The sequence below is a fragment of the Vitis vinifera genome, chromosome 12 (genome assembly GCF_030704535.1).
Source record: "Vitis vinifera cultivar Pinot Noir 40024 chromosome 12, ASM3070453v1".
NCBI lineage: Eukaryota > Viridiplantae > Streptophyta > Magnoliopsida > Vitales > Vitaceae > Vitis > Vitis vinifera.
The window spans coordinates 5,581,618-5,601,991 of NC_081816.1; the positions used below are offsets into that span (position 1 = coordinate 5,581,618).

The 20,374-nt window shown below is 33.2% G+C and overlaps 3 protein-coding genes, 1 long non-coding RNA gene and 1 other non-coding gene across 5 annotated transcripts; 3 read left to right on the forward strand and 2 right to left on the reverse strand.

Moving 5' to 3' along the window:
- Positions 1-1,150: 1,150 nt before the first annotated feature.
- Positions 1,151-2,927, reverse strand: LOC132254804 (uncharacterized). The gene is made up of 2 exons (XR_009467174.1): positions 2,367-2,927; positions 1,151-2,227 (listed from the first exon to the last, which is right to left on the reverse strand). It is a non-coding gene; the product is annotated as an uncharacterized LOC132254804 (long non-coding RNA).
- On the reverse strand, positions 2,406-2,504 carry MIR171B (microRNA MIR171b). The gene has a single exon (NR_127783.1). It is a non-coding gene; the product is annotated as a microRNA MIR171b (primary transcript).
- A 740-nt stretch (positions 2,928-3,667) lies between the features above and the next one.
- LOC100243194 (putative germin-like protein 2-1) lies at positions 3,668-7,069 on the forward strand. Its single transcript, XM_059741289.1, has 4 exons — positions 3,668-3,694; positions 4,106-4,399; positions 6,361-6,454; positions 6,558-7,069. The coding sequence occupies exons 1-4, from the start codon at positions 3,668-3,670 to the stop codon at positions 7,067-7,069; spliced, it is 927 nt and encodes a 308-aa protein (XP_059597272.1).
- Positions 7,070-8,804: 1,735 nt separating this feature from the next.
- Positions 8,805-9,778, forward strand: LOC100243126 (putative germin-like protein 2-1). The gene is made up of 2 exons (XM_002269311.4): positions 8,805-9,040; positions 9,162-9,778. Exons 1-2 carry the CDS (start codon positions 8,926-8,928, stop codon positions 9,695-9,697), a joined length of 651 nt encoding a protein of 216 aa, XP_002269347.1. The 5' UTR covers positions 8,805-8,925; the 3' UTR covers positions 9,698-9,778.
- A 3,358-nt stretch (positions 9,779-13,136) lies between these two features.
- LOC100265507 (germin-like protein) lies at positions 13,137-13,508 on the forward strand. The gene has a single exon (XM_002269071.2). The coding sequence runs from the start codon at positions 13,137-13,139 to the stop codon at positions 13,506-13,508; it is 372 nt and encodes a 123-aa protein (XP_002269107.2).
- The last annotated feature ends 6,866 nt before the right edge of the window (positions 13,509-20,374 follow it).

The window sequence follows — 20,374 nt, forward strand, 5'->3', positions numbered from 1 at the left end:
TGATCCAAAATTGAATTAATTGAAATGTGATCATTTCTATTCTTTAGACTTAAGTTTGGCAGTTTTACTGTAAATAGGATTCAGCCTGGCATATTAATATTATACGAATCATCAGTCAATACAATTGAGAGCATTTCTTTCCAATATTATTGTTCTATGATATATTGCCTTTTTGGCAGTAAGAATACAAAAGAGAGAAGGAGGGTAAGGGTCAAATTATTACATAAAGTGGTGTGTCTATTCTGTGAACATATCCAATGGATATGTGACAAGAATTAGTGGAGGTTTTCAACTTTTTTTGGGTTGTTCGTTTCCTTTTATTTTCCAATCTAAGATGAAGTTGTATACATGACTCCAATACATATGAACTCCACAAAAGGGACCCATTTCCTTCAAATCAAACATAATCCAAAAGAGACAGCCTCAAAAGTAAAAGAACTTTCATTACTGATGAGAAGAAAAAAGTTAATAGTTTTAAAAGATTAGCTTCTTAAGCAAAGCATTGAAACTCATAGGCTAATTCAGATTTAAACTTTAGACTTTGATGCAACCACCCCTTTTTGTTGAGAAAGAGAGTAAAAAAAGGTAAGAAAGGAAAAAAGATGCCATTTCCCAAATCCAAACGCATCTCCTGAGTGGGTCTCTTGATTTTGATTTTTGTTACCAAGCCAAGACAAAAGTACAACTAAAAGTATATGATCGATTTTATTAAATAACAAATCAATGGCTGCAAGTCAACACCAACCCAAGCATTAAACATTAGAGTAACACAGAATACGAGTCATACTAAAAGTTACGCATTAATGATGTTTCTCCATCGTCACTGCATAAAAATACTTTCAAACAAGACCCGTAATTTGATCTTTGATCTTTTTTTTCTTTTCTTTTCTTTCTAGTTTAAAAAGTCCTTTAGAGTTGGATTCAAGATCAAAGAGGGGGTGGATATTGAGCTTGTAGGGATTAAGATTAATTTCTCATTAGCTACTTCCATGAATGACTGGTGGGAGAAACATCACAATGGTGGTACTGTTGAAGGTTAGACAAGAATTAAATGCAACCCAACTGAAAACAGATGGAAGTGGACCCACTGACGTTGCAGTACTTATGGTTCCTGCTCCAGCCTGCTTCAGAGGCTAGCACTGGACATGGATGATTCCACCATTCAACGGTGTCTGTTTCTGCTTTCAATTTCTTTGATTTCTCCCCCTCCATATGTCTCTCTTCCAGTACTGTACTCAAAACTGGAAAAGTCAGGTCAAATTATGACATGCCATTATACTTGGAAAGGTGGACCCTCAATAGCCCAAGCCAACCCTTTCGTCCATGACTTAGGATCACAAAACTCGGCAGAAGCCCTTGTGACTGACTATAGTAAAATACAAATTAGGGCCATGACCTTCTTTCACTACTTAATTCTATAAAAAGCTACACAAGAAGTAAGCTACAACGGTCTGCAAATGTTGATGCTGCATCAGTTTGGCATGGTTTGTGAGAAGCTGCAGCTCCTTCTTTATACGAAGTTCTCCATGGATTTTTTGAGAGACAAGTTGTATAATACTTCGTTCTTGGAACCCATTATATGAAAGTGATCTGCAAGCTTTTTTTATTTTTGATCTCTTCATACTCCAAAATAATAAAATATTCTTGAGTGGAATAGCAAACAATTACATGATGCACCCTTCTTACCTACTCCCTTGATAACCTTTGGGACTCGGAATTGCAAAGGATGAACCCTAACGAAGGTGGAGCTGATCTACATGGTATCAACTATATGCTAATGTTCCTTTTTTTATGGGCTCTTAACTCCAATTTGAAGAATGGCAAGGCATAGGAAAAGAACCATATTCAAGGGTCTAAGAAAGCAGCAAAACTAACCCTTAAGGGTCACTAGTTTTCCTATGGTAGAGTAATTCAATATGAAGAAATTGCACTATGGAGATTCTAATTGTATATGCTAGAGAAGACATTATCGAATGTGGCCAAAACAGTGGTTTAAAAGGGGTCAGAGCTGTCCTCTAACAAGGATACCATGTACCCCAAGAAAAGAGATAGACATGGATCCCATTTTACCAACAGAAGGGCCTTCTTTTGAACTCTTCTCTTTCTTCCTTTCTGTTCTTCAAACAGTCAATTCTCTAGTCCCAGTTCTCTCATTGATTCAATACAACAGATCATGCCTATGGATTTTGATGTGTTTATATGCATGCATATATCTGCATAGAGAACACTAAGCGAAGAAAACACAAATATGGAGAACTTTAACAGATATCATCTGTGGATTAGAGTGTATCAAAACATAGAATAGAGAAAAATAAATGCTGGAAAGAGATGAGAAAAGAGACAAGATGAGGACATGAACTGCATACCGTGGATTTTTTAAGGCGAGAGATAGGGAGAAAGAGAGGTGCAAAAGGAGATATTGACGCGGCTCAATCAAATCACATGGCTAATATCTCTTCATCTAACCATGTCTTTAAATTGAGGCACGCCAATACCTCCCCCCATATTTGAACACTCTCTCGGTCACTGCAACCTCCTTCTGCTTATCTTCCCACAAAGCTCTGAAATGAATGTGTATGTGTGAGAGAGCGCTTCCCTCATATTTGAACAGTCTCTACAGAGAGAGAGAGAAAGAGAGAGAAGGGGGAGTTGTGGAAGAAGGGGGCGGGGGTTGGGGGGTGGGTGAGCCACCATGCTTCCATAACTAGGAAAGATAGGTCATTTAGTTTGAGAGATGAGCAGATTTCCCTCTCTCAGAGGTTGCTATACAGAAGGCCTTTCAATGAGGTGACCTGCCTTTCCTCCAGGGCCTTTCATGGGGCTTTTACCCTTCACTTCTTTTGCTGCCTTTAGGGAAGCACCGCTAATAAAAATACAACAAATTGCCCTTCATTTTTTTCCTCCTATCTTTCTGTTTGTGCATGTATGTAAACAAGAGAGCCTGTCTGATATTTTAATATGGAAGATACCGTGGTTCTAAATTGGGCAATTATCCCAAAAAGAAAGAAATAAAGAAAGAAAGAAAAGGGTAGGGGCTGGTGGGCTGGGTTCCTATTCTTTGGGAGTTCTTTTTTTTATTTTTAATCTTTTTACATTTCCTTCAGAAAAATTTTGGCGTCATATTATAGGAGAAATGACAAACAGAAAGTGGTTGGTTTTGAAAACAGTTCTTAAAAATAAAATTAAAAAGGACTTGTTTTGTAAACTAAAAATCATGCTACCAAACCCCCTTTTCCCAACAAGTTTCACCAATCACTCCCTTGTCAAGGGTTGCCAGGTCCCCATGAGATTTTAATTCTACTTTAGTAGTTGTGATTAGCAATGAAAAAATATTGATGCACAATGCCAAGGTCCAAGGCTAGCTCATAGCCCAATTGATGGAATCCTAGGCTGAAAATAGGCCACTTGGAGGATCTGCAATCACTGAATCTGAATTGAGAATGATTGATAAACATGAAAGGGATTTTATTGACACAGTGGAAACCTACAAAACTTTAGTATGACTTGGCGCTAAACGAGGCCTAAAGCTATAGGCAAACATATACACATATACACATGAGGTAAATTTCTTTGAGTTAGGTGATAGTAGGTGCAACCCCAAGCTCAAGGTGCACGAAAGATTGCCTTATGAAATATGCTTCTCCACCTGTTGGCTCAATGTGAAACGATGGCGATGGCGATCGATCAGAATCAGGTCAGCACACGTGTTTCACACGTATATGGCTACTGTCAAGCCCACCCATGAATTGTCCAGCATATTCTCTTTGGTGGTCACAGTGGAGAAGTCAAAGTGGATGCAATCATGGGATCTAGCTGATTCTAATGCTTTTTGTCGACTCAAGAACCCTTAAAAGCTTAAAGCCTAAAATAAGTGAAAATTGATTGTTGTCTTAAACAGATGCCTCAAGTGGAACATACTGGTAGAAATGTTATTCATTGTTATCTTATTGGTTTCACAACTCTACACCTGCTTGCCAAGAAATTGACAAAAATGAATTTGGGGCCATGCATTTCAATCTGGTATACAAAAGATGATCCAGAGGCTAAGCTCCATATGTCAGTTCTGATCAACTGATGAAGTTCCTTTTTTGAATTATGCCCTCAGTCCAAAGCTAAACCTGATGAAATTCAGGACAAGTATTCAGAGTGCAGCCTTTATTACCCTGAAAGATCAGAAAAGTGCAATAATCCAGGGAAACTGATGTTTCCTTTGTCTTTTACATGGCATTTGAAGATATATAGAAAATCATTTTCAAGAATTGGAATATTAAAGAAATTGGGTGATTGCATTACTGAAGCTAGTTGCATATGCCATGACGTCCTTCTAGTTTTGTACGCCTGTAAGAAAGGATCGATGGCAGCTGTTTCTGGTAATGGCTCCGTCCACCATGGTGGACTGGTACAGAACCACAGCTTGAATGATTTGATTTTCAAGGGAAACAATTGAACATGCCCTTTAGCATCAAAGTGGTGAGAAAATAAGATTAAACAAACATACAATTAACTATCATTCCGGACCTACAAACCATGACCATTTCTTAGCAATATACAGCACTAAAAACCTTCTACTGTCCACTTCTCAACCAAGCTGGTTTGCCTCTTATGCACCTTTATACTAATAAATTGTATTGTGAAGAAGAACCATATGGGGCAATGATTCAAGAAACCAGGGCCAGCTACGTGCTCAGAGGCAAATTCCATGGAAGTACTTGAACTAATTAATGACTTAATTGAAATTCAAAAACCTTGCTAGCTTGAACTGCCTCTACATATACAAAGTAATGAAGGACATGTTAAGGTTCCAAGATTTTAGGATTTAATGACAGAAAATGGGAATATAAATTTATGACAAAAAAGGTAAAACAAAATACAAGGGGAAAAAAAAAAGAGGAAAAACTTTGTAATCTTACTAAAACTTTTTAAGAATCTCACTTAAAAGAAAATCAATGAGTCTCGTTATTGATATTACAAATTAAATATGTAAAAAAAAAATAAACCTTAATATAATTGACCATCAACACTTCATCTTGTTTTACATCAATCAAGTGTTATTTATAGACTTCAGAAAAATATTATAATTGAATAAAACTATGAAAAAAAAAACCTAACATATGTATTACCTAGTTTGGACTCTTATTCATTTTCTAAAACTATTAATTTAAAAAAAAAAATTAAAGGAAATTAGAAGCTTCCTTTTTAGAATTATAAACTTATTTCATAGAAACTTTTTATTGTAAATTTTTAATAAATAATGTTTTTAGATTATAAGGACTCAAAAATATAAATTTTAGAATAAAAAATTTATTTTATAATACAAAGTTTAGAAATTTTTTCTTTTTTAAGTAGAATTATAAAACTTTCCTTTTTGTGTTTTCGATCCTTTTTCTTAAATACACTTTGAATGGTGACTTATCTCTTTATCAACTCCGACCCCCCTACACTCCCCAACCCATTTGAAAGAAATTGACTTTGATGAGTTGGATGATTCATAAAGTTCGTGAGGGTCAAGATCAAGCTTCTAAAGCTCAGTGGCCATAATCCAAGTATTCTTGAAATGTGGTTTGTCATGTCATCAAAAATTGCTAGTCTCTACCTTCTTGACAACTCAATACAATTTGATCTTAGGATATACTTTCCTAAGTCTATATTTATATATAAAATATTTCCTTACAGTTTGGTTTTATTGGAAAACTAGACTTTGGATAGTATCAAAATCCTTTAGCCAATATTGTGTCTGATGTGTCTATGGCACATTGAAGCCTCTCATCCGACACTTCAAAACTGCATGTGGCAGTAACCAAATGGTATTCCCCAATAACATGCACTTTCAGATCTCGAATATGGAATTTTCATGATATTCATGATGTCATCTTGCAAAAAATATGACTTGGAAACTAAAAACCTTTGCAGACCCGGCTTCAAGAGGATGTTTATTAGAATAAATAAACATCTACTGCTGGCCTGGATGATATGCTCTAAATTAATCATGGCCATTTCTTGGCAATGTGTAGCAGTAACACGTCCTGCTGTTCACCACCTCTCAGACCAGCCTGCCTGCCTCTTTACCTAGGCTTATGCCACACAATAGTTGAAGAAGATAAGTATTTGAAGGGAATGGCTCAATAAACCAGGACTGGGCAATATGTTGGGACGGCAATCTCATAAAAATGATTAAACTAGTAGCTTCATTATCTGAAAAAGAAAAATTTTGCATGGACTGCCTCTATATATATAGGCTCTCAATCTTCCTGTTTTCATATCTCAAAGTCACCTTCCCATATTCCTCTCCTTATTTCAAAGCTCAAAGTAGTCGATCCTTCCCTTATTCTCCTGTTCTTATTCCACTACATTAGTATTCAGATAGTTGGAAATGGAAAAATCACTTTCTACGATCTTGCATGTGCATTTGAACCTAAACCCCTGCAAGATTTCTGCATTGCAGATGTTAACAGCTAGGTACTGCATATTCATTGACATTTTTCTGTTTTCTGCCTGCTGTCCTGGTATTGCAACTGTCAGCAAAACGATAGCTTTCTTAACTTTTATATGTTTATTGGCAGCAAGAGTGAATGGCCTAGTCTACAAGAATCCCATGCTAGCTCAAGCTAATGATTTCTCCTTCAGTGGGCTCCATGTAGCAGGCAGCACATCCAATCCTTCTGGGTCCAGGGTCACCCCTGTCACTGTGGCTCAGCTACCAGGGCTCAACACTCTTGGCATCTCAACGGCCCGCATTGACTACGCACCATGGGGCATCAACCCTCCCCACACACACCCCCGAGCGTCTGAGATCCTGACTGTTCTAGAAGTCTCTCTCATGGTTGGATTCGTTTCTTCAAACCCTGAGAACCGCCTTATCAATAAGGTCCTCCAGAAGGGTGATGTCTTTGTCTTCCCAGTGGGACTCATCCACTTCCAGCGCAATGTGGGATATGGCAATGCTGTTGCACTTGCAGCTTTGAGCAGCCAAAACCCTGGTGCCATTACTATTACTAATGCTGCTTTTGGGTCGAATGCACCTATTGCTAGTAAAGTTCTTGCTAAGGATGTGATGTCCCACGTGAGATAAATGGGAGTTTTTGACTCTATATAAGTATGAACTTCTCTTAATCCTATAAACGCATTTTAAAGCCAGAAGATCCATTTAAGTCTAAAATTAACAATATCTACACGATTGGGAACGAATCGTTACAAATGGTATCATAGTCAATCTCCAACCTCTGTGTGGAGCTTTGTTTGGTCCCATAGGGATGTTCGATTGTTTGACTCCGTAATTCCGTGGGATACAACAAAAATATTGTAAATATGAATTTTTTTTAATCCTGACGTGTTTTAAAGTCGTAAGGGCTCATTTGGATTCAAAGATGACAATATCTATACAATTAAAAACGAATTGTTACAAAAACATTCCAAATTGATAAGGACATAGTCAATCAACTGCAATTAAAGTTATAGAGCAGCAAAAAGTAGCCGATGAAAAAATTGGGAAAGTCAGATAATGATGGTGTGATAATTATCACTGTTCTGTTTTTTATTTTCTTTATCTGATCAATTTAGCTGAAAGGTTCCAATTGTTTGCTTCAAAAAGAATAATCCCATGAGGAAATCATTGTTGGGTTTACTGTCAATTTCATTAAGAAAAATTCATACGTTGGATTCTCCCATAAACAGTGTTAGTATCAAAATGCTTTTTTCTATGTTTCCCTGTTCAACATTTGGCCTTCTGCAGCAGTTTTTCTTTCTTTTTCCTTTTAAGTTTATTAAAAGCTGGCAGATTTAACATTTAATAATCAACTCAAGTACATCACTTGGACTTGGGTTTGTCTCCTCCATATAAACTAAAATGTTCCACCATAATATGCTTAACAAAAATGCAGGACCACTCTACTAGGTTGCCTACAAGAAGGCAACATTTTGCCGTGATGCACGGCCTATATTCAAACAAAGATATGGACTCTGCTATTTACTGAACTTGTATGATGACTTTGGTGAGATTGGAGGGTGTGCATGCAGAGCGGTGGTGAATAAGAGATTTGAACAATCAAGAGTGAGTAGGGAGTGACAAATGACAGTTTATACATTTGTGAATCAAGTGTGAAGTTACCCTCTTATTGTAGGAAAGGCCATATGAGAAATGACTTCTGGGTTTATTTAATAGTGAAATGAGCTTTTTATATTCTTTGTGTAGGGTCCATATCCCATTATATTTATATCCAAAGGACATACTAATATGAACAGATTCGAACAGACCACATTAAATTATAGCTCCATTCTTGGCATGGCCTTCCTAACCCTGCAGCACGGCTTTCTTTTTTTTGGCTCCTCAAGACAATATCTGTCCAGCACATGGCATAAAGAAATGTAGATTAACGACTGAATGATAGTGTCTGCTATTTCTTCCAAATGGCCTCATACATGGGGACTCATTCAGCAAATTGTCATACAAATAGAGGAATTCCTTTTTAATGAAACAGCACAACCAGGGAACTTCATACCTTGCAGATTTAGCATCAAATATTGAATAACAAATATGGAATAACTCGACATGCTACTACTGCTGGCCATGCTTGTTATATATTAAGTAACCAAGACCATTTCTCAGCAACGTATAAATTATAATAACATACTGCCCAGACCCACTTCTTCAGGCAAGCCGGCTTGCCTCTTCTAAATTACAAATAGATAGTATTATGAAGAAGAAGAGGAATGATTCAAAAATCCAGGACCAGCCAACGCGTTTGGACTGCCATCTCATGGAATTTTGCAGACACTGCCTCCGTATATATAGAGCTCTGGAGCAGCTTATTTCATACCTCAGAGTACGCCTTCTCATCTTCCGCTTCTTATTTCATAGCTTGAAGCAATCTTTGCCTTCTTCCTTAATCCCTGTTCTGGTTCCCCTACATTAGTATTCAGTAATTTGAAATGGCAAAACACTTCACCTTATTGAGCTTGTTGGCTCTCACTTGCTGCAATATTGCATTTGCTTTTGAGACTAAACCCCTGCAGGATTTCTGTGTTGCAGATCCTAACAGTTCAGGTAATATTAATATTGCAAATTCATTACCATTTTTTTTTCCGTTTGCTATATATCCTATTACTTCATTGTTTTATCAACACATCATAGGTTAGTTGATCAATTTTTATATGTTTATTGGCAGCAAGAGTGAATGGCTTAGTCTGCAAGAATCCCATGCTAGCTCAGGCCAACGATTTTTCATTCAGTGGTCTCCATGTAGCAGGCAACACATCCAACCCTTTTGGGTCCAGGGTCACCCCTGTCACTGTGGCTCAGCTACCAGGGCTCAACACTCTAGGCATTTCAATGGCACGCATTGACTATGCACCATGGGGTATCAACCCACCACACACACACCCCCGAGCGTCTGAGATTCTGACAGTCCTAGAAGGTCCACTCTTAGTTGGATTTGTTACCTCAAACCCAGAGAACCGCCTTATCACAAAGGTCCTCCAGAAGGGTGATGTGTTTGTGTTCCCAGTAGGACTCATTCACTTCCAGCGTAATGTGGGATATGGAAATGCGGTGGCAATTGCAGCATTGAGCAGCCAAACCCCAGGAGTCATCACCATTGCCAATGCTGTTTTCGGGTCAAATGCACCCATTGCCAGTGAGGTTCTTGCCAAGGCATTCCAGGTTGACAAAAACATTGTGGACCAGCTCCAGTCAAAGTTCTAGAGCAGTAAAACCTTGATGGAAAGAAATTTCAGTGTGTGAGGGATAAAGCACTGCTGTTTTGCTTATGTTTTCATTATGTGATTGGTTTAGTGAATTGTTAGCGTATTCCAATTGTTTGGTACAATAATAACAGTAATTTCGTAAGCAAATCCTTACTGTGTTCTAATAGCAATTTCATTTTGAAATTATTGCAGCAAATCTTCCCTCTCTCTGTGAGGCGGTCTCCTACACAATTCCCCAAATAATGATACTAAATTGATGGATCAAATACTAACGATGTCACGAACCAAATTCCGGAAAACTCAAAATTTGGCTTATGACCCAGGTCAAGGGTTTGATCCTAAGAATTATTCCTATCTACGTTGACAATCAATCAAAACACATTGAAATTTTTTATTTTATTTTTCAATAAAACGTCTAATTCTAATAAATTTATTAAGTTAAGATTTACTGTAACATATTATTTTACTTTTCCAAAACCATCTGTCACACTATCTCCCTATCACAATTATAATAAGACCACCAATAATCTTCTTGTCCAAAAGCTCAAATATTTACTATAATCTTTAAGTCAAAAAGAATATTTCTAAAAATATTTTATAAATTAACAAAATATAATTTAATTTACAAAAATTCATTATACATATCAAAAGGGTAATATACATTTAAAAACAACCATTATTATGGTTCTTTTGCTTTCTGGAATACTTCCTGATCTTCATGTAGTCCATCTGAAACTACACCTACATCTAAAAATTTTAGAAAATAAATGGGTGAGCATTTCCACGTTGCTCAGTAGGGTGTGTTACACCTAAATGGGTTAAAAATTCTAGGTCAATAAAACACAACTATATATCAAAATATAATATTACATTTACTTAATACACACTAAAAGAAACTTCAACCATACAAATTTAAACCAATCAAAATTATCATTTTCTTTATTCAACCATATGTCTAGCATATCAACAATTCTAAATTTACAAAATAAACAAGTCATTTTAGTCTTGAATAATATATTCAAACACACATTAGATAAATAATACAAATATTTCTTCCCAATGCAATCATGATACAAATGCTTACACGCAATCTCACAATGCACTGTCGTTCTCAAGTTTTCACCGAATGATACGCATCTGTACCCAAATACACTCCTCCTTCGGAGTCTTCCCGAGGTAAACTTTTGGGTCTTTCACTCTATGGATCTCTCTCCATTCTTAATTCGCCTCACACGGACCTTTACTTTCCATCACTATTCATTTTTCTCTTTCTTTTGCCATTTCATGCAATTTTTATCATTTCTTCATACAACCATGATACAAATGAATGTCACGAGGTTAATTACCTTCATTTACAAGTATCACATAAATTTCCAACTAGTCCAAATATCATTGGAATTACAATCATACCACAAATTCCAAAATTCCCCAACAATTCCAATAATTCCAATATTCAAATATAATTATTTTCTCCATACTAAAATTACCAAAAGCAACTAATAAATTTTCAATAATTCACATCTCAATTAAACATAATCTATACCAACATTCCATAATTTTCCACAACTCCAATAATTTTCAATAATCAAATATAATTATTATTTTTTCAATAAAATTACCAAAAACAACCAATAAATTTTCAATAAATCACATCTCAATTAAACATAATCTATACCAACATTCCATGATTCTCCACAACTCCAATAATTTCCAATAATCGAATATAATTATTTTTTTCACAATAAAATTACCAAAAGCAACCAATAAATTTTCAATAATTCACATCTCAATTAAACATAATCTATACCAAAATTCCATAATTTTCTAATAACTACAATAATTTCCAATAATAAAATATAATTATTTTTCCACAATAAAATTACCAAAAATATTCCAATAATTCTAAAAAAAAACCCACATATCAATAAATTATAAATTATATCAGAATTTCAAAATTTTCCAACAATTCTAATAATTTTAACATTTTCTAAGCAAAACCAAATCATTTTACACGTTTAGGGTTTCCAAAAATAACATAAATGAAAACTATATGACGATCTACTACAACCCAACAACTCACCCATTCCCATGAAATTTTTTTAAAGTAAATAAAAGCAAAACGAAAACCCAATCACCGTTTGAAGTTTCGTCACGATCGGAGGTCGTTTCACCGTCGGATCGATAGAGACACACCACAGAGAATCACCACTACATCTCTCTCCTACGCATCCCCAGCTTCCTTTCTCTTTTCTTTTTTTTTTTTTCTTTTTTTTTTTTTGGCCTCCCGACACCCCACAATCCCCTTTTATATATATATATATATATAATAAAAAAATTTGAAAATGCCACACACGTCATTTCTTTTAATTAAATTAAAACCATTATTCCTTAATTAACCTTCCGTAATTATGAATTATACTCAACTTATGATTTTCCACCTCACGAAAAATACTACTGTATTCGTAATTTAATTTACTACAAGTCTACTCTTCAAAAATTATAATTTGACTTAATTACCCAAAGCATTTTTACTTTGAAATTCACTTAAAACATAATATAATTAACTATTAATAAAATTCAATTTCATAAAAATATTAAATACATAAAATAATTTTTTGGCAACAAAGAATTTGAAATTTGTAATAACCCTTAACCCATTAATTTTACTAATATTTATCTACTAACAAAAATTTAAGTAATTTTCTAAAACTCAATTTCATAAATTAATTAGTTATTCAATTTATAAAAATCAATTTCTCAACTATAACTTTAATTTAATTTGCATCATTTGTCAAATTATTCAATTGCATCAAAATTTCAAAAGTTAAATTCATAAAATTCACATTTAATTAATTTACCCCTTTTATATATATATATATATATATATATATTCTAAATTCACATGTCATAATTTACTCTTAATTTAATTTCAATTCAACTCCGTTTAATGTTTTGTAATTCTATAAAGTTAACTTCCACTTATAAAACCCAAATTGATTTGTTATAAAATTAAATTCAATTTATTTTTAATTATCCATTATAACAATTTGATATAATATAAATTTTTACCAAGTTTTTCTTACTACGGTTTTTTTTATAATTATCCGATAATAATTAAATTAATTCCCATAACGTACTTAATATTCAAATTTTCAAAACCTAATCTCAATTATTTGATGGCTAATTTTTTCTCAAAATCTAAATTTAATTTCTAAAATTCTCACTCCTTACATCTAACGTGGCAAAATTTTCAAACTATTGACTTTTGACCAACTTTTCCAAAATCTCTCCCAATTAGATACTAACACATGGATCTCCACCACTCTTTTTGACCATTTGACCCATAATTTTATGAAATACTTTATGCTCCTAGAATCTGACGTGTTCGTACGTCATTTGTTGATAAATTCCCAAGCTTGAATGGCCTTGGCGTCTCCATGGCACAAGCAAACATAGCCCCTAGTGGTGTGGTTCCAACGCACACTCACCCTGGCTCTTTAGAGATAATTCTTATAGCCAAGGGCTCTGTCACTGTTGGTTTAATTTCTTCGAACAATACCGTCTACTTGAAAACACTCAAAGATGAAGTTATCATGGTTTTCCCTCGAGGGTTGCTGCATTTCCATGTGAATACTGATCGGACACAGACACTTTTTTGGGTTATCTTCTGTAGCTCGAACCTTGACCTCCAAATCCTCAACAATGCGTTGTTTGGCAACAACTTGCCTTCTGAATTGATAGAGAATACCACTTTTCTTGATGATGATGAAGTGAAGAGACTCAAGGCTCTTCTTGGTGGTTCTGGGTGATTCAGCTTGGCAAGAACTTGTTAATTTCTTGTCACCCTCCCATTAAGTATGTAATCACTTTAATTAGTCTTTCAAGCTATTGATTCTTTGGATCAATGGCATGTGTGGAGTTCTATATTTGGTTTTCCAGTGTGAGATTAATTACCTTGTAGCTTTGCAACATCAAATGTAGACCATAAGTGTTACCTATTTTTCTTCTTTTATATATGCTAGTGGGGTGTCACCGTGTGTAGCACAATGTTAATGTTAATCTTTAAGTCTAAGTATTTGATCATATACTAAGAAAGCTTGAAACACCAAGTGAAAAGATTACTTTTATAAAACTTAGGAAAAGCTACATATAGAATATGTAAGTCAATAACGTTTCATTATATTAATATATAAATTGATTTTTTTATGATAATTTTAGATATATGAAATACCAATATTTTAATGTTTAAAAATTAATTTTAATTATTAGGTAGTGTTTTGTTTGAAAAGCATTTTTTAGTTTTCATTTTTTTTTTTTTCCTTCTAGTGTTTGGTTTGAAAAGTATAATAGACTTTTAGTTATATCTTTTTAATTTTTAATTTTTCTAATTTAATTTAATTTAATTTTTATATTTTATAATTGGATAACTTAAATTTTAAGTAAAAACAAATATTTTCTATAATTTAAATTTATTTTTATAGTTTATAATTGAATAACTTAAATTTTAAGTAAAAAAAATATTTTCTATAATTTAAATTTATTTTTATTTTATTATTAATAATATAACATTTTAGTAACTTGTTGAAAGTAACTGATAAAACTTTCCTTAAAATTTAATATTAATAATACCATTTTTAAAATGTAATTTTCATATATTTGAAAAAGAGCAATAATTGTTTATATATATATAAACTAGAATAGTAATTAAAAAAATCTTATTAAAATATAACAATTTAAAAATTATTTTTAAATCTACAATATTTTCCAAAACTTAATTTCAATTGAATTTTGAATTGTCAAAAGATGATTTTCACATTGATATTATAAAAATTATTGTAGAAAATAGTTTTAATGTGTGATATTTTCAAAAATATTTTTAAATTACTATATATATTTTTTTTTCAAAAAAGCCCATACTATTATACAAGCCTTGCTAATATCATATGATTAATTGAGTTGCAAGGTGATTTTCACTTGCTTGAACCCTGTTCGACAATTAACATGAGTTCCACTCCAAGTCCATTTTTAGGCACATCATGATTTGGTAGAGAAGGTTTAAATCCATGACCTTTGATGGTATTATTCAAAAATCAATTGATGTGTATTTGACATAATATCCACCTCAAAACAATTCTTAAATCATCATTGAAATAAAATTGCATCATCTTTGCACCAAGCATCCATAAGCTTCCTGTATTTACTTTAAAAATAAATAAATAAAAGTTATTCTCTTCCTACTAATTTTTTGTTTAATACAAATTTGAAAATGAAAAAAAAAAAAAGATAAAACAAAATGTATAGACCCCACAATAATTTGAAAAACTCACTTCTATGAATGGCAACTGGGCAAGTTTGGGACGGGTCACCCCTATCCCATTCTCATCCCAAAATATATGGTTATTTCTCATCTCATCCCATCCCAAACTCGGGGCGGGGAGGGGTATGCACTTCCATCCCCATTTTGAAGTTATAATTAAAATCATCCCCAACCCGCCCCGACCTGGGTATGTGTATGCACCTTGTGTTGCCCAAAAAGAAGGGAAAACAATGAGTTACAACCTTACAAACACTCGAACTGAGCACCTTGTGTATGCATGTATTTCTTAACTATTGGGGTTTGGGACTTGACAGCTAGTAAGTTCCACATGAGCAACATGTTGTAATGAGAAAAAGAAATTAGCAAAAAGACCCACCTTGTTGCCACCAAATTACAGATCTGTTGTACGTTTGGACTCTCCAAATTTTCTTATTAAGTTGTAATTACAATAATCCCAATAAAAAGGACAATCCCAAATATCACCAACAAATCTCTCATCTTTTGCCTAGAAATTGATAAAGAAACACCTCAAATCAAACAAAGCAACATTCGAAAAAAATACCTAAAACGATTCCTATAAAGAAAATGGAAACTGATGAGACTTCTAGTAGTTGTGAATATGTGATAAACAAGGATGAATCAAGAGGAGATGGAGAAAATGAGATCAATTATTGAATGGATTTTTGGATGGATTTCTGCATTGAGTGAGAGAAACAACAAGCCTAGCGATAGAGAGAAATGAGAACCCTAAAATGAGAGAGGAAAACCGAAAATGATCAAAGGAAGCAAATATTTATAGGTGGGGGATAAACTTGTAATTTCATATTCGAGTCGAGGCGGGGCATATTATTACTAAACTCGATCCCGCCTCAAACCCGATTCGGGTTTTAAAAAAAAACCCTGAACTTGTCTCATCCCCGATTTCTATGCTCTCATACCCATTCTAATTGGGACAGGTGACCTAAAAAAACCCGCAAAATTGTCATTTCTACTCACTTCTCTCACCCAAAAGCATTAAACTTTTGTATTATTATAACTATTATTTTCTAACATTTTGGGGTGAAATTCACAATGTGGTTATTAATTAGTTGTGCCCCAAGTAATTTTTATTAAAAATAAATAAATAAATAATAAATTAAATATCTTTAATTTTACAGAAATTATATGTTAAAAAATAATAGGAAATTTTTTTTTAACCCATAAGCTATTTAACAAATATATATAAAAAAAATGCAACAAATTAAGAAAATAATGTGTTATTCCTTAACACAATGATTTAACATTTTTTTTCTCTATAATCATAAATTTGAAAATAAAATGGAGATGTGAGTAGCATGTGGGTAACATGCAACATGCGAGTATGCATATGTAAGATACTACATGGGTAGCTTGACACAACAAAAATTCAATGGTAAGGCAATTATGTCAAAAGCCAGGGTTAATTATCCTATCAATATCTTGACATGCATGACTAAATACCAAGACCTCATGTGGTGATACCTTTTACCCATGACTACCTATGGCACGCAACACGGCATGCCATTAGTAAGATAGGTGATGATTGAGGTTGAAGGATCATGTCAAAACTTTATGGTGGCTTGAAGGTGCAACATTTAATAAATAGGGTTGCATGCGAGCATGCACACGCAAGACACCACGTGGGTGGCTTGACACAATAAAGATTTAAAGTTAATGAATTTGAGTTTGAATTTGAAAGCATTTGAATTTGACTAAAATGGTGTTTGTTTTTTTACTGAATTGAAAAAGTTAAAATATTTGGTTTTTTCTATTCAGTTAAAAGTAATTTGTTGACATCATCCAACATAACTAAAATGAACTTGTTATCAATGGGTTCAGTTTAATTATGTTGGATGATGTCTACATGTTACTTTTAGTTTAATAGAAAAAGTCGAATATTTTGACTTTTTCTATTCAGTCAAAAAACAAACACCACCTAAATCTAAACAAATAGGAGTTAGTTTGCTGATAGACACCTTTAAATAGTATGTCTATCAAGTCACTTTCGGCATGAACTCAACATATGTCGTTAGTTTGCTAATGGACGCCTATATTCTTAGTTCTTAGCCTTACCAGAAAGCAGCCAGCCACCAAATTCTTCTAGGAAGGTCTTAGCCTCTCAGCTAGTGGTACTAGCAAACAATCCCTTGTTTTTTTTTTTTTTTTTGATAACCGTGGATGTCCGGGCCAGCTTACGCGCACCTCGACTAATCCCACCGGGTCCTGAAGTTAACGACCGGGTAAACCTCCAGTGGCCCTGAGGGGACTCGAACTGGTGACCATTGGGGAGCAAACCCAAGGCGCAAACAATCCCTTGTGAAGGCTACTTTCATTGACCCCTAACCAACAACAAAAACTCAAAACCCTTATGCCCTTTTCTGGATATGATTTGATCTAACACTACTCCTGGGGAATGATGTGTCGGGGTTTCACGATCACAAGATCTCATCCTTATTCCTACCTTACATTAATCTCAAATAATAATAATAATAATAACAACCGAAAAACATTTGTTTCTTAGTGCTAAAATAGTTCATTTCTTACCTTTATGTGGGGCATTGTTTCGTATTGCGTGATGTTCTTTCTCATCTGTTTTGTTTCATAATTGTTATAATAGTTGAAATATGAGCAAAAATGAACTTTTTCTTTGCCTTTTGGTTGTTGTTAGATATGTTTAGAAGCATTTGAATCAGATTGTTGTCTGTATTTTCATTTTTGGGCATTGGAGAAACTTGTAGTGTTTAACTTTAGGTGAACAATGAATCTGATCAGAGAGCTGCATCATAAGCTCTGAGAATCTAGATCTTGAAAGATATGGTATCTACATTAGAAATTTATTCATTTTCACACATTCTCATAGGACTAATTAAAAACAAAAAAACTCTCAAACCTACTTAGGTATATTCTCTTTAGGAGCAGACAAGAATTACATTGCATCCAAGCAAGATTCAGCCACTGTAAATCAAATCAAAAAATTAGGAATGAGGATGAACGTTTTTCTCTTAAGTTCTCTTACATTTGCCTCCTTAGAAAACTACATCCATTTGTCTTTTCTCTTGCACATTACCTTGCGCTGATGGTTAAACACTGAATTTTCTGTTCTTTTGGTTTTTTTTTCCAGTGGATGAATGCTTCCAAAATCCGTGAATAGAGAAGGGGTTTGGTGAGGCGGGAGCTGCATCTGCCTATAACATGGTAGGACCAACATTAAATCCCTACCTTAGTTGTTAATAAATAAGTTGCTGTCAATTCATTGCACCGTCTTCAATGAAATGACAAAATCACCCTCTTCAGTCTCGATTGATTTGTCTTTCTTGAAAAAAATAGCATCTTTTTAAATATTCATTAAAACAAAATCCCTTTCTTATCCTTTATGGTGTCATTGTACGACAGCTTCAGTATCATAAATATCTTAAATCTATGTTGACACCTTGATTAATGACGTTAACTCTTATCGTCAACATAAGCCAATATTGATGGTAAAATACTATCAACAAAGTCCTTCCTTGTAGAATCAAATTCTATCAACATAATCCAATCTTGTAATAATTTTATAGAGTAATATATAAGTTAGGGTGTTATCTTACATACTCATTTGTTGCTATGTATTATTTTCTTGTTGTAGTTGAAAATTTGTTACACAATGTTATATTATATACATGAGGGGACTTCCTGGTTGTGACACCAACTATATATTGATGGACCAAAGACCAACCAAAGCAATCATACATAGGTTATTATTGCCCAATCCATACTACCATGCATTTGTAGAGACATCTTGAGTTATTCTTAGTGGCACTATAATCTAATATTGTCAAGAGGCAGTTAGAATTAATACCTCAATCAGATGACACATTTGAATCCAACATAGTCATCTTAGGATCATACATGCTGCTTATCATTAGTGTATTCTATGCCAATGTCGATGCATAGGTTGAGTCAAACTAGGAGTTTGAACTTATAGTGTACTCAAAAAGTCGATCTTGGTGCACAAATTAAGCCAGTGTGGAGTCTAGTGTAATAAGAAATTTTGGAGATTATACATATCCACTAATCCCTAATTGATTCTTCATAAAAATGTTTGTTTATAATTATCATCGATTAAAGTGTTTCAAATTAAAAACGTTTAGTGAAATCATCCCGGATTAACCAAGAGAATATGGTAAAACGGATCAATGTGCCCAAACTTGAAGAAAATCATATAGAGAAAAAATCTAACAAAGCACAAAGAAGAAATTCTATCCGTGCTCTACCTAATGATCTCAAAGTTACGATGTTAAAACCATAAAAAATTAAGAATTTTGATGATAATATTCTCAATGAAACTAACCACAACAATACAAGGTGAAACTAGAGAAGTAGAAAGAATATGATGTCATTTGAACCAATGGAGAAATGAAAAATAGAAAGAATTAAAAAAAATATTAAACTTATATTTTAAATTATTATTATTATTATTATTATTTTAAAGAAGATAATTATTTTAATGAAGAATCTTCTAACAAGTAGTGGATGCTCTAAAGGACGGGAACTTAAAAATGGTGATCTTTCCAAGGAGGAAACCGCATGCTCTCTTTTATCCCTGTCTTCATTAGGCTTGTCATCTACTCAATTACTCTTTAATCTCTACAAATAATGTATTATTTTATCCTAAATTACTAACACCACTTGATTCTCAATATACCACTTTGCTATGGGCTCAGCTTAAATTCTACATCTTCAAAGTTCCCCCCTAACCAAGGAATATTAGTCATGACAAGAATCAAACCCACCATTTAGAGTGTTGGATAGGTTTATACTCATGATTTCTTAATTATTATACATATTTATATATTAGACAGATTTTATGGAAGGCAAAGATCCATTTCCATACTTAGATATATTGTGATAATTGAAGGAGTCCAAATAAGATAAATTTTAATTGTTAAAAATAATATTTTTTTAATAAAATATGAATATTTATGATCCAATAAAATCATAAATTATATTTTTCTATAAATATTAAAAATATATTTAGATATTAACATTCATTAATTTATTTTGTTAAAAATAAATAATAATAATTGGAAATTAATAATTTCTAATAATATTTATATAATTTTATAAATTTTATAAAAATATTGATATTAACATCTTATAAAAAAAATTTATTAATTTATTTTTTTTTAAATAAAAAAATAATTATTCAAAATTAATAATTATCAATACTCTTCTATTTTAAATAAATATAAAAGCAAACAAAGTTTAATTTTTTTAAGGTATTAATATGCCAATTTTTTTTATTATATGCATACATTTATTACTTAATTACGAAAATGATATTTTGAATTATTTTATTTA

Excerpts from the sequence above, each read along its gene's own strand:
- LOC100243194 (XM_059741289.1), top strand. The coding sequence starts at position 3,668 with ATGGCGATGGCGATCGATCAGAATCAG. Across the intron at positions 4,400-6,360 it reads CCGTCCACCATGGTGGACTG|ATAGTTGGAAATGGAAAAAT; the intron begins GTACAGAACCAC and ends ATTAGTATTCAG. Across the intron at positions 6,455-6,557 it reads CATTGCAGATGTTAACAGCT|CAGCAAGAGTGAATGGCCTA; the intron begins AGGTACTGCATA and ends TATGTTTATTGG.
- LOC100243126 (XM_002269311.4), top strand. The coding sequence starts at position 8,926 with ATGGCAAAACACTTCACCTTATTGAGCTTGTTGGCTCTCACTTGCTGC. Across the intron at positions 9,041-9,161 it reads TGCAGATCCTAACAGTTCAG|CAAGAGTGAATGGCTTAGTC; the intron begins GTAATATTAATA and ends GTTTATTGGCAG.
- LOC100265507 (XM_002269071.2), top strand. The coding sequence starts at position 13,137 with ATGGCACAAGCAAACATAGCCCCTAGTGGTGTGGTTCCAACGCACACT.